Source organism: Anas platyrhynchos, chromosome 5 (assembly GCF_047663525.1).
Source record: "Anas platyrhynchos isolate ZD024472 breed Pekin duck chromosome 5, IASCAAS_PekinDuck_T2T, whole genome shotgun sequence".
NCBI classification, from domain to species: domain Eukaryota; kingdom Metazoa; phylum Chordata; class Aves; order Anseriformes; family Anatidae; genus Anas; species Anas platyrhynchos.
Genome location: NC_092591.1, coordinates 47,801,370 through 47,815,291, shown reverse-complemented (window position 1 = coordinate 47,815,291; position 13,922 = coordinate 47,801,370). Strand labels below are relative to the sequence as shown.

The window sequence follows — 13,922 nt, the reverse complement described above, 5'->3', positions numbered from 1 at the left end:
TGGGTATTCTGTTTTGTTTGTTTGGTTGGTTGGTTGGTTGTTTTTTTTTTTTTGTTTTGTTTTTGTTTTGTTTTGTTTTTTTCTTTTTCATTTCTGTTTTTGATCAGACACTATATTATTTTTGAACATCAGGTATGTGTCAAGACCCTTTCATAAAAATCAAAAAACAGAAAACAAGCAAACTAAGACAGTCTTGATGGGAAACACAACAAATGACAGAATTCAGGGGGCACACTGTTTACATTAACCAGTGAGAGATTTTAAAGTAGATTTAACATTATTGTGAATATTGTCAAGAGCACAAAGTCGAGCATCCTTACATATGTGAATAGCATCTTGTGACCCTATTTGCTGACACCTTTGGGTCTGCATCTTCCACCACCAGCACGGTGTTCCTTACTGTAACAGCATGGTTAGAGGTTGGTTCAATATTTATTCAGACAGGGGGAAGAATGCCAGGAGCTAAATTACCCACACCACTTCCTGAAGCACTTTAGTTTCCCTTGGAGGTTTCCCATCCAAGCTCTGACCAGGCCTGGCTGCTTTGCTTATGAAAAGTGACAAGATCCCTGTGTGAGGTGGAACGATTACTGGAAAATGCTTTCCCTGCCATTAGACACCTGACTCGGTCAGGAACTTGGTGTGCAAAACCTTTGAACACCATTGTCTTCGGTTCTGTGGGAATGCAAACAGCACCACCACCGCGCACGTTTTTGCTCTGCGCTATGTGAGCCTTGGCTGGCCACCATCTCTCAAAGACAGTAAGGCAATTGCCAGGCTTTCCTTTGCAGGAGTAGGTTTTACAGCTGTAAAGGGTTTTAAAAGGTCAGGTGTCAAATGTCTCCTTGTGAAGTCTCAATTAGAAGCTATGATGTGTAAATACGAGTTGTAAGAGTAGTGAGAAAGCTATAGAAAAGGAGATACTGGGCATCTCCATTTCCACTCTGGGGAAGTGTGAAGAGCTGTAAAACCTTTATTCAGGAACCGAAGTATCAGTGTTACCCCTGCTCCAAGTACTGAAACTATGTTCATGGAAACCCTGGGACAAGGAGAAGGACTTGTTCGTTTAATAATAATAAAATAAATGTACTTTCTTTTCTCCAAAAATGTATGATAGCCAACCCTCCTTTCAGGCGGCATCAGATGTGATGAAAGCAGAGATACGTTTGCCTTGGAAGCAACTGGAAGTGGGAAAAACACATCATTTAGACTCTGAATTACGGGTGACTTTGTGACTGTCCAGGCATACAGCAAGTTTCTCAGGAACCCTGACAGATGAAATGGATTGCTGAGAACACGTAAGAATACCCCAAAATGAGAGCAGTGTTTGGTAGACTTCTTGCTAGAATACTGTTATATTTGCAACATAATGAATCAATCCACCTACCTACTGAGATCAAAGCCCTTGCTTTGCATTAACTTCCAAAGATATAAATTGTAGTCATTAGCTTTGGAGTTACTTTATATTTCCACTGGCATCATATGGTTAGTGAACAATACGTGTTTGTGATTGTGAGACAGTACAGTAGATACACACCTTGCAAACCTTCAGTGATTTAATTTCACGTAATGTCCATCGACACCTAAGCATTAAATTAATGCAGAAAACGAGCTGGCTGACTGACTGCAGTCACTCCTTACAAATCAATATAGCCTGTTGCGATGGAGCATTTTTAATGAACAGTGATTGGTGCATCTCGTTAGCTAAACCTTTACTAGTATGAATTTGATTTTGCTCTAGTGGTTTTATTTATTCTGTAGACACGTCTCAGGACCTCGGAGCCGTCTATTCAATCCCCTGCCTGTGTTTGTCTCAGAGGCTAACAGACCGGCTGTACCGCTGTGTGGATTGGTGTCCGCAGAGCCACACATTTCATGAAATGTCTCAAGTCTAATTACCTGAAGAACCAATAAGTTAGCGTATGTATTTATAAATAAGGACAAATGTTTTGTTTTACCAGTGTTCATTTGTAACAATAAGTGAATGTTGTAATAGACCGGCATACTAACGGTTGGCCATCTAACTACATAAAAAATACACTAATTGAAAGTCGAAAGCGTCTCGGATCCAAACAAAAGGGGCTTGTGGTAGTTTCCACAACTCCTTCTGTCAGGAGTTAGCCGTACTGGTCGCTGGGTGCATGACTTGGTGTTTGCCAACCGCCAGCCAGGCTGACAGGAAAACAAACGCAAGCTGCGCCATCCAGAAACCAGGCTGCTGGCATAACTTAACGCACAGTAAGGATCCATCCCGCTATTGTCACGGGAGGGAGGCGCAGCTCGCCCACAGCTCCCTATTCCCTTTCCCCGTCCCACCCCGCTCTGTCAGCGGCGCGCTGCCGCCCCCTGCCGCCTCAGGGCCGGCGCGGGCCGTTGGTGCTGGCGGCGGCCGTTAACCGTGCGCTTCCCGCGCGCGGCCCCAACGGCTCGCCGTCCGCTCCCGGCCTGCCGCGCGCCGCGGGGCCGCGCTGAGGGAGGGCTCTGGCGGCGTCATGGCGGCCGCCGCGGCCCCGGGGCCCGGCCCGGACATGTTCGAGGAGATCGTGATGGCCGAGCACAGGTAGGGCAGCCCCTGCCTGGCGTCTGAACGGCAGAAAGTGAAGTGGGAACCAGCGTCAGAAACCGTCCGTGTGTGTGTGTGTCCGCAGGTTCCACGGCGAGGGCTATCAGGAGGGCTACGCCGAAGGCCGCCAGGCTGGGGCTGCTGAGGGGAGGAGGCACGGGGCGCGCCACGGGGCCAGGGTGGGCGCCGAGGTAAGGGGGAAGGCGCCTCAGGTCGCGGGGCTGGGGGCTGTGTCGCGAGGAAACTGTTAAATAGGCTTTTTTTTTTTTTTTTAAAGTTTATTTGATCCCATTTTGATTTATTTTTTTTTCTCCTGAAAGGAAGGATAAGAGAGAAATCAAATAAACATGCTCGAGACAAATTGTATATGTTGATTTCTTTAACCCAAAATTTAACCCCCGGACCATCCTCTGTGGTTCAGCATTAGGGAAAACCATGCGGTGTTGGCTCTTCACCCAAGTCACTTTCCTCCAACAGGACAATTCTGGTTGTCTGTGTTTTACTCTCTGCTACTTCTAACATTGGGAGAGTTTGTCAGGTGAATATTGCTACTGGCAGAACAGCAGCAATTATGTTAATCCATTATGAAGTGAAATCGGTAAACCCAAATTCTGAAAGGATGGTTATTATAAAATTTTGGTTTACACTTGGTGTGATACAGAGATATATAGTGATGAAATATTTTCCTAGTGATGCTACAGCTCTGAAGTTCTAAGAAAACAGCATTGAACAGCAGCTTCTAAATACAGATGGCTGTATGCAAAACTGTCCTGTGTAGGCCATGATATAGGAGAAGTGCACTGATCTACTTATGTTGGGAAGTTCCTGAAGAGACTAAAATTGTAGATAGGGAGTCATGTGAAGGGATGAATTGGGCAGTTTTTGAACTGTCAGCCGTGAGCAGAACTACAGTACTGATCTGACAGGGGCCTTGCTTGATAGAGAATTAAATTAAGATGTTACAAATAAAACGTTTGTTATCCATCATATCTTTTAGGCGGTATTGGACACAGTATCCACTAGGGCTCAAGCAGAAGATTGTGCCCCTGTGGTAGGGCGCTGCTAATTCTGCTGAGCATACCGCTGTGAAGCGTCCAAGGGCACATGTCTCCAGCCCGCAGCAGCTTGGTGCAGCTAGGTACCAAGTCTGTGGGTTGTCTCCACCTACCTGGAGACTCCAAGCAGTTTTGGTGCACGCAGGTGAAATTGCCTCACTTCAAATATGCTTAAGCACTAAATGAAATGTTAAGTCCCAAACCCACGTTTGAGCCTTAAAATAAATAAATAAAATACACGAAGTAACAAAAGTTGATCTGTGTACCATATCAAACATAACTGCCAGGAGACTGGTATTCCCAAACATTCTTGCTTTACTCTGAAGTGGTTTTAAGGTTATGGGAACTTCCAAGTTAAACTATGTTTACTACGTTTAAATGGCAGGTGTATGCACATGTGGACTGAAGTGGGATTAGGCTATAATTTTGGACTTAACTACCTTGAAGTCAGCTCACTTATGTTTTAAGTGTCTGTGTTGTTTTTCTGAGAATGCTAAATCATTTTAGAAAGAGACTCCAGCTGACTTACAAGCTGGTGCATTGAAGAACATATTCTTATTATATTCCAGTATATTCCTATTTGATTACAGTTGTAATGAAAAGCTCTCTGGCAGCAAGACTGGCTTAGTCAGCTTCCTGTGCTTCTTTCTGATTCTGTGCTACCCTCATGAGTTAGGCTAGTAACATTCTTTGCATATTAACTCAGAAAAAATGTGTTTTCCTGTTTGGTTGACTTGGCTGCTCCCTCAGCCAAGCTGGTACAGCTTTTTCTGGGGCTGTACAGGAGCTGCTTAAGCTGACACTGCTGCAAAAACACATACTTACCAAAGCATCTTAAATAGGTTGTTTCTGAATTATTTCCCTACTGCCATACATCAGTTTCATAAATTTTGAGGTTCAGAGGGTGTCAATATGGATAGTGTTTTGCAGGACTGCTGTTCATGCTGCATTTTAAATACTGTTTTCATCTGATGCTAAACAGATTTCTTACAAGAAGTGTTCTGACTGTTGTACTGGGTAACACAGATATCCCTCATTCATCTTACCCTAATTTATTGAGCTTTTCAACATGAAATGTGTTTGTATAGGCAATAAATTGTTTCCTGAAGAGTGGGATATAATGTAGTACTGTTTGTATACATTTGTTTAATGATTTGTATGCATATGTTTATTTTTTTCATGGTATTCTTATAAATTCCTAGATCGGCAGCTACCTTGGCTTTGCACTGACCTGGCAGTGTCTGCTCAGCAAATGCACAGATGAAAAGAACAGGTAAGGTTTAAAAAAAAAAAAAAAAAAAGGTTCCTTCAATAGTTTTTCAGATTATTCAAATTATATTGTTCAGTTTTGCCTTCTCCCAAGTTAAAAAAATATATATATTGAAAACCAGAAGGGTGAGCAGAGATTTGTTGGGATTATATCCTATTCTGGACCATGTGATACTGAAAAGAGGATAAGGGAACTTGGTTTCTTCACGCTAAAGAAGAAAAAACAAAGGAGATAGCTAATTGTACTACATAAAGGGAAGTCCTAGAGACTTATTCTTTGCAGTAGTGTGCAAAGGATAATAAGCACCTTTCACAAGCTGAAACTATTGAATTTCTGATAGGGTGTAAAGAGAAAACCCTTACCAGTGTGAGCAGCTAAGCAGTTTGACAGGTTGACCAAGTTGACAACAGAAGTTCCATCGTTGTAGATTTTTCAAAGTATGTTTGGAGATGGTACCAAGCAACTTTCTCTGGCCTTAAAGTTAGTCCTGCCTTGGGCGGAAGGTAGGCTAGATGACCTAGGCTAGACTTCCTTTCCAACCTATATTTTTCTATGACATCCATTCTGTTATCTGTATGGAAAGTAATATGAGCTTATGAAATGTTAGTAACACCACTTCAGCATCAGAAAGAATCAAGTGTACTGACCACTCATAGACCTTTTCTAACTAAAAAGGTATGATAATTGTTAAAAGGGTGACATGTTAATAGCTAAACAATATTATTGATTAAAAATTAGAATTCTTCTTCGGGGTGGAAGTATTGAGATCATACAAAATCAAGTTATCTTGCACTGCGCTTTTACTGTGTGGTTTATATACCTGAAGGTAGTGTATGTTTTAGAGGTGTATCACAAATAGATCTTGCTACATTTCTTTTGCTCCCATCTTCTCCCCTCATTTTTTTTTCATTACCTCTGTGTTTTGCTGCACAGGTGCATATACTTCCATGCATTGATTACTTTCCTTTAGAATAACCTAATCTTTTATTTTATGTCCAGATTTGATTAATTTATTTGAAAGAATTGCCACCATGCTTTCAGCTATCTTGACATGTATTCTGGTGAACTTTTTTATTGCATTTCTTTATTTCACTCAGTCATGTTTCTTGAATATATCTTCATTTTTGGCAGGTAAGTTAAAAACAAAACATTACATTTGTCAGTTGTGCTACAGTTTAATTTCTGAGTTAAATGAGGGAGGTTGAAAGAAGGATGGAAGACTGGATTCTATGCCCTGAATTATAAAATACTGGTATCATTTTCATACTGACAGAGAACTTCTATAGCAGGCTAATTTTTATTATTGTGTTTTGTTTTGTAGTAAAAAGAGAAAGGCTCTGGATTCATTAATAGGAATGATTCAGAAGTTCCCGTATGAAGACCCCACTTATGAAAAGCTTCAAGAAGATCTGGAAAAAATCAGAGGAAAATTTAAACAGGTTTGTAAGATCAAGTTGGTATTTTTAGAACAAAATAGTATTAATTTTTGCAAGAAATCTCTAAATCTGTTCAAAAAGCAGACGCAGTATAAAAATACTTAGAATAGGAAATTCCCCAAATGATAGCAAATGCAACATTTTATTTTTTTTAAAGGAAAGAAATTAAAGGAAAAACATAGACATTATTTGACAATGAATTACAAGTAGGACCAAAAAAAGAGAAACGGAGGAATCGGTAGTTTTATTGAGCATTCTTTTGGAAAACAGACACATTGAAACACTTTCATGTATTCTTTTTTAGGTTTGTTCAATGCTAAATATTCAGTCTGATTTTAGAGTCAGTACTGAAAGATCTTCACTAACATTTTGAATATAACAGATGAAGATAAACATGGATGAACAAAGAAGAAATATTAAAAGAACAGATAACTGGAAAAGTGTTTACTCATTTTAAACAAAGCGAAGATCTGCTAAATATAAAAGTGGTAAGGGAAAAGCAGTGATCTTTTAATAGTTCTTCCTCATATGTCCTTTATCATTTATTCTCTCCAGGCTTTAGAGATCATGGAAACTCTAAAAACCTGTTAAATGGAAGTGTCTACTTTAATTCGTCACTAGCCCTTTCCTGAAAAGGAAAACATGCATTTGCGAAGTTTCCTTACTTAAAGGATGTATGTTATTTAAAAAAAAAAAATGTATATATGTATATATATACATATCATATATATATATGATCTATGTATATAGATCATTCCGTTTACACAATGTGTAGGTATTTTAGGTGAAGTAAAATATAATCAGTTGCCTGCAGACTTTGCAGTAGCAACCAGTTCTATGAGTAAAGAGTAGAATGACAAGTGAAGTCAGAATGCGAAGGAAGAAGCCTTTAAGATACCAGTTAATAAAGTAGCTGCAATTCTGAACTTGAAATTTGCACTATTTTCTATGCTTAAATATGCTGTTTAGTCTCTATTTATTCAACTATATTAGTTTGAGAAAAGTATTTTACCTGAAAGTTGTTTTAGGTTGGGCTGTTAGATGTCTTTGCATACCATTTGCAATACAGTCGTATAATGAATTCTAGAAGGCCTTTCATCAGCTGTAGTGTATGCCTATTTGGCTAAGTTTACATGGCACAGTTTAGCTTCATGATGAGAAATTTGACTAGCATGCATATTGGAAGCTATATGCACAGCAAACACTCTCAGATGAAGGAAATGTGTTAGTATTGCCATATTCTTGAATGGTTCATGGTGCCATGTAGACCTCATGTCTGTTTTACTTGTATAGTGTTTTTTTTTATTATACAAGAAAATAAGCAATTTGAATTTTCAAAATGTTTATCGTGTGTTTGAATCTGGGATGTGAAGGCCATATGTTCTGCCTTTTTTTTTTTTTAACTCAAAGGTAAAAATGTTTTGTTAAATACGTGTGCGTATATATATAGATTTTATTTCAAAATCATCTTGTTGCTGTTGTTCTTGAGTATATTACTTTGCCAATATCAGATGCCTTTCTTAATAACTAGCTGCTGGTGTGCTTGTTTTAGCTCTGATGCACGTAGTGCCAGAGCCATCTAGCGGAGGAGGTTTTTATAGTGCATAAAAATGGCCTGTAAGTAATGCTTCTTGCAATAGTTCGCAAATATTTATATAAATGAAGTTGCTCAAGTAAAGAGTACAGAATATATCCATGCATAATACAGCTCTTCTGATGACGTGGTGAATATCTTTGAAATAAAGTGGTATTGAGGTAGGATTTATTTGTAGCCTGTTTCTTCATTTGAGACTTTGGAAGTGACATGACAGCATTTTATGGTCTCTTCATTTATGGTAGTTTAAGTACAACTTTTAATTCGTATGTAACTTAAAACTATTGGGCAACCAGAGTAAGCTCAAAAGTGCATGTACTTGAAACTTAAGTGAAAGCACAAAAGAATAGCATACCCTATAATCTCTGTAAAATAAATAGACACAACACAAAAAGACCATATACTAGGGAAACGTAATTTGACTTAATAATTATTTCAGAGAAATCCGGATTTGAAAAAGTTGTCTCAGGATCCACAACATAATTTATTTTTGCAAATCAAAGTATTTTACCTGTTTACTTTAAGGCAATGAAATGATACTACTTATTTGTCTGTGATTGACTCAAAATGTTTTTTGCTTAAAATGTAATTCAGAGATTTCGATAGCAATCCCCCTGCAAGCTGGTTCTTGGTCTCAAAAAGGCACTTTTGATGTTCCTCTCAGTGTACAAAGAGAAGTAAACGCTGGAGGTCTAAGTATTCCAGTTTTATAATGTGGCCGCTTGTGGAATCTTTGTACATGGTTTGCACAAATTATGGAAAGACAAGGGTAGGGATGTGAGAGTTCAAAGTTAGTGAAGCATTTGATTACTAGAAATGTATGATATGTAAGTCATATGCAAAACGCCATTCTAGAGATTGTATCAAGTACAAAATTATTCTTGTTGGCTTAAGGATTAAAAGGATCTTTGCAGACCAAGCAGATAATTACTTACTTTGAAAATTGTTTTGGTGGCTAAATTTCTACTATTGGTTTACTATTTCATATATTTAAACATTAATTTTGTTTGAAAAGTTGTAACGTAAACATAAAAATATATATTTAACCATAAAGATGGTAGAAGCATCTAGGATTTCAAACTGGGATGTGACATCTTTAGGGTTGCCTCTTAGGTCTTTCCTTGAGCTACTTATGTGTTCATGCTAATGCAATCTTTTATTCCAAACATCTGTATTTTTCAGAGTATCTTTTGTCTCAAGTCTTGTATGGGCATGATGGTGTGTATTAAATGAGCCACAGTTAAAAATTCTGTTGGATATGTAATCATGTGCTTTCTTCAGTGCAAAGTTTTAAAAATGTTTTTGCAACAGATTTGTGGGGTTTTCTGTGATGTCTAGAGCTGTAACAGCATACCACAGAGGGTTTTTTATGCTGTACTTACAGCTAAGGAGCTAAAGCCCAGATTACATTGGGAATATTGGTTTGCCTTAACCAGTGGGACTTCTTGCAAATAATTTTGCATTCTAAGTGCTTGAATACTTCAGAACGTGCTATTTGTTAACACTGAGTGGCTATTTACATGTTTGTATTCTTGGCTGTTCCTCAGGGGAGTTACCTGGAAAATGAGGAGTGTAAGAGTTAGCAAACACGTGTGAAAGAAAAGCATGTGCTTAACCAAACTACAGCGCTACTGAAAAAAAAATCCATCAAAATCTGGCAAAACCACTCTTCAAAGGATTATTCAGTTTTGTGAGTCATAAGCATATGTTTTCTCTTCTTTTCATGCCCTTGCTGTTTTATTAACACTTTCCTGAAATCTGGAACAAATTAAAAAAAAATACATATAAATGGCTTCATTAATGCCACATCCTGGTTACTCATCCTGTCAGGACTCTGGTGGAAGCAACTATTAAATTGTAATTAAAAACTCTATCAGATCATCTGTGTGTGGAGAGGCCGAATAAAACTGCTGCGGGACATGGTCATTCAGACGTTTCCTGGTCTGAATGCTTGATTGTGCAACTTAAATATTGCTTTTATTTCTGGGAGGGGAAGGTGTGGAAAAAAATTTAATCTTGTAGATTATTATATTGGTTATTAATAAAGTAGGATGTGGAAATTGTGGCTCTGTGCTGTATGGTCAAACAGGTCTAATTTTTTCTGGAGGTACGTGATCTGATAAAATCAGGATGGAAAATTTCTGCCAAAATTATTGAAGGTACTATGTCTTTAAAATATATTAAAATATATTGCTTTATTTACCACCTCTAGGTATGCTCAGTAGTTACAGTTAGGGAGGAATGCTTGAAACATTTAACTCTCAAATTTCTGACTTGTCTGGACTGCGTTCTAGCTTGTTTTGTTTCTTCATGGTGTTCTCTCAGCTCAGGCTGTTGAATGTAGGTTTCCATTTAAAAATGGATGCAAAGCTAACTATTACTAACATACTGAAGTTGTTTCAGTCCAGAAGACTTGCAGTTTTCATTGCCATGTTACGTGATGAGTACAAGAGATAGTGAGTTCTGAGGCATCAGTGGAAAGGTGAGCTCTGACTACAGAGAATCAATTCCCTGTGGAATTCCATGCTGATTTCAGTGCTGTCTTACAGCAATGGGGTCGTCATCTGGTAATACCCAATCAACCATTATCAGCACGTGTAAATCTGACTTTGTGTGTTATCTGCGTCATTGTACTACGTGAGTACAGTAAAGGCCTCTTTACTGAAGCTGCATTTCTACGGACAGATTTTTAGAATGGATACAGAGAAGGAGGGCAAAAAAATGGGATGGTGATTAAAGTCTCCAAGTTAAATTCATTGTTGCAACACTCGTTCATTAAGTAGGCATGCTTTCTTTCCATTTGTAATGAGCTGTAATATGAATGGAATCAATTTCAGCTCTGAAGATATGTCTCTAATGAACAGAAATGCATGAAATCAGAAACATATATATATATATGTATATATCTGTATATGCAATTTCTCACTTAGAAATCAGCCTTGTAGGATCCTATTATGTTTTCCTGGTTACAACATATTACATCTGGATTTGTAAGGAAAGTCTGACTTCCCAGTTTGGCATATCTTGTTTGGTTATGGTTATGATCCGATTGCTACTGAGGTATGAAGTATGTAAGCAATAGTGCGTTCTAGTCTGTGCGTAGAACCTGTGCAAACTCATGTTGTCAGCTTTCTGGGTATATGACGTCTAGAGGAGAGAAAATAGAGGCTGGTTTAAAAACTTTTCAGAGTCACAAAATCATAGAATGGCTTGTGTTGAAAGGGACCTTAAAGACCATCCAGTTCCACCCACCCCCTCCCACCCCCCATGGGCTTTCTTAAACGATTTCTGCAGTGATAGCAATGTGAAGCACTAAATGTTTTTGACAGTGTTGGTGTTCTGAATGATCTTAGGCATATAGTTTGAAACCTCCTGAAATATTAGAATTACCTGAAGTTCATCTGGATTATAATCTTTATTTCGGAGGGTACTCCAGGGGAGGTTGTAAAAAGCTGAACCAGGCAGGTAGAACAACGTGTGTGATACATCTCATCAGGACCTTCTCCAAGAGAAAGGTTTTGGTGTATAATAAAAAGTTTAATATTTCTTCTAATGTTACAATTCTTCATATTCTTGGTGCTTCCCAGCATAAATTTTAGTGCCTTTGATTACTGCCCTTTGCAACTCTCATAGCTATGGCTTCTGGTCTAATTACAGCCTAAAACTTCAGCTTTCATAGTTTGACAAGTAACCACAAAGATTCTCATTTTACAGTCTGCCAGAGGTTTTTTGTTTGTTTTTATGTGGACAAAGTTATGACAGTATGCTTTACCACAGAAATGTATATATCACCAGAGAGAACGGAGATCTGGGAGTCCTGTGGCATGTTTCCAGTTGGTTTCCAGTTTTGGTATCCAGAATCGACATACAAAGGGTAACTGGAGCAATCTGGTACTGAGGCACTTCGCTGTCCTTAGTTAGTTCATCTGGAACTAACTTGAGTATCTCTTTAGCTTCACGCTGGATATTCCTCCTTAATCACAGGAGTGTTCACTTCTGAAGTGTAATCATTATATTCTGGCAGCATTCTTCATCCTAAGATTCTGTACTTTGCAACTCTTGAATAACACACAGCTCTGCCAAATGAGGTAGTACTCTGCAAATGGAAACATGGTCATTAAGTGCCCCTGAACATAGCCAACATACAAGGCTTTGGAAATCCTCATTAATACAGAGTAGTGGCTGTTCACTCTCATATGAAATACATTAAAGCCATAGTAAGCGTCAGTTGATTGTGAAGTGGCTTGCTGTACAGTATTTTTAATTGTTCTATCGTATTTCATATACATAAGTAATGAACCAGCTCCACAATTCTGTGTGGCTGTTTTTTTGGCATGACAAAATTACCTGCAGAAGATTCCTGAATAAGTACAAGAAATAGCATGTAGCTTTTGTACTGAAACATCAGCAAGTTTGATTGTAGTGTAGAATTTGTATGGATGGCACCTAGAATAGTAGTGCACTGTCAGAAAGAAATAAACTGCTTTAGTTTGTAATAAAATTACGGAGTTTACTTTTAGCAAAAGTCCTGTTTAGGCAGAAAGAAGATTGCTTATTCAGTTTTTGCATCTCAGCTCTGCACTAGGCAGAATCAACGTCAGTATTTGTCTTTTTTTCTTTTTGATTGTTTAGCAGCGTATTTTGCTGCTTTATCTCCATGTAATACGTAGTTACAATTTGTAACCTTCAGCATCTTCAGGATTCTGTGGAATAATCAACAAGGCATGGAATCTTTCTTGATTATAGGAACTGTGAGTCAGCAACCCTTTAATTTTTTTAGTTGCAGCTATTGTTCCAGCAGCAAGCTTTACTGCTATTGTCCACTGTTTGTCCAGCTCACGTTTACTGGACTGTGGGAACGGATTAGGGTTTCATGGCTTTTTTTTCCTTCTTGCATAAACTCTTGATCAAAGACATTCCTTGGATGACAAAACACTGTATACTGTGTCACATAGTCCTGACCAGACTGCACGAACAGTAGTTTAAAAACACATGCCTACATTGTTCTCTAAACTGGCTTTTTTTTCCTGTAGCGTATGTGCAGACACTGAATTTTTGAGACCCCCATTTACCTTAAAAAAAAAAAAAAGTTGATAAGCACTTGTTAGTTTCTGAAATACAAGTGAAAATGAATGAATATTAGAATTAAGAATCAATATAATGCCACTCTGTTTTTATAGGAAAGCTAGAGGTTGTATCTGCAGTGTATTTTCTTCTTGAGGACACCTTGGTTGTGGTGCAGTTAGTCAAGCACATTGTCATCCTAAAACCACATGGACTTTGAGCATCATTTTTGTGTCATATCCAGGACAGCTTAGTAAGATGAAGAATGATTTGAGCACAACTTGGGAATTCATAAACCAGTTTCACTGTAGGTACACAGCTGGAACGGTGTGTTGAGCATCTGGCCCATTATATTTGTATGTCATACTTAAGTTCTCTTATGCAATAAGATGAGGACAAACTGCAAAAAATCCAGTAACATCAATTAGTTTGAGAAATAATGAGAGAGAAACAACATTAGAGAAAAATTTGGAGAGATGTTTTCAATGAGAATTTCTTATAATTTGCCTAATGATGCTCCCTCGGCAGAATTATGGGAGATGTGGAAAGAGCCCCTGAATACACCTGAAGCATGTTTACAGAGGGGTTTAAAAACATGAAGGACTATATTTAGATGTTTGGAGAACTGTTTGAAGATGAGAGAACACTTGTGTTCCCACAGGCATGCAAGAGTTGGCATATACTTGTTTGACTCTACAACTCTGTTGGGCATTATCATGCAGGAATGAAGGCAGGTGAATAGTTTCACTTATATTAGAAAGATATTGTAAGGGAGGAATCTTTTTGATCCTTTGCAGTCCAAGGACTGCCATGAAAAGAGAAACCAGAATTAATACATGGCTGGTAAATGCGTTGCCTAAAAGGAACAAAGTGATCCTACTTAATGACTGAAACAGCTGCAGGTACATTAAGTTGAAAACATGAAATAAATGTGGTAGGT

General features: G+C 38.3%; 1 protein-coding gene across 4 annotated transcripts in view; it reads left to right on the top strand.

Annotated features, from left to right (window-relative positions):
* The first annotated feature begins 2,401 nt into the window (after window positions 1-2,401).
* LTO1 (LTO1 maturation factor of ABCE1) overlaps window positions 2,402-13,922 on the top strand; it is a 22,041-nt gene continuing 10,520 nt past the window's right edge. Inside the window, exons 1-6 of one of the 4 annotated variants that reach the window (XR_011809772.1) lie at window positions 2,402-2,560; window positions 2,649-2,754; window positions 4,821-4,891; window positions 6,210-6,327; window positions 6,707-6,812; window positions 9,466-9,608. Coding sequence is in view for 1 of the 4 variants with exons in the window: in XM_027459137.2 (XP_027314938.1) it covers window positions 2,493-2,560; window positions 2,649-2,754; window positions 4,821-4,891; window positions 6,210-6,327; window positions 6,629-6,697 (432 nt within the window). In the remaining 3 variants the exon portion in view is untranslated. Of the gene's footprint in view, window positions 2,561-2,648; window positions 2,755-4,820; window positions 4,892-6,209; window positions 6,328-6,628; window positions 9,169-9,465; window positions 9,609-13,922 lie in introns of those variants that run through there. The other 3 variants (XR_011809773.1, XR_011809774.1, XM_027459137.2) reach the window with 3 other exon arrangements.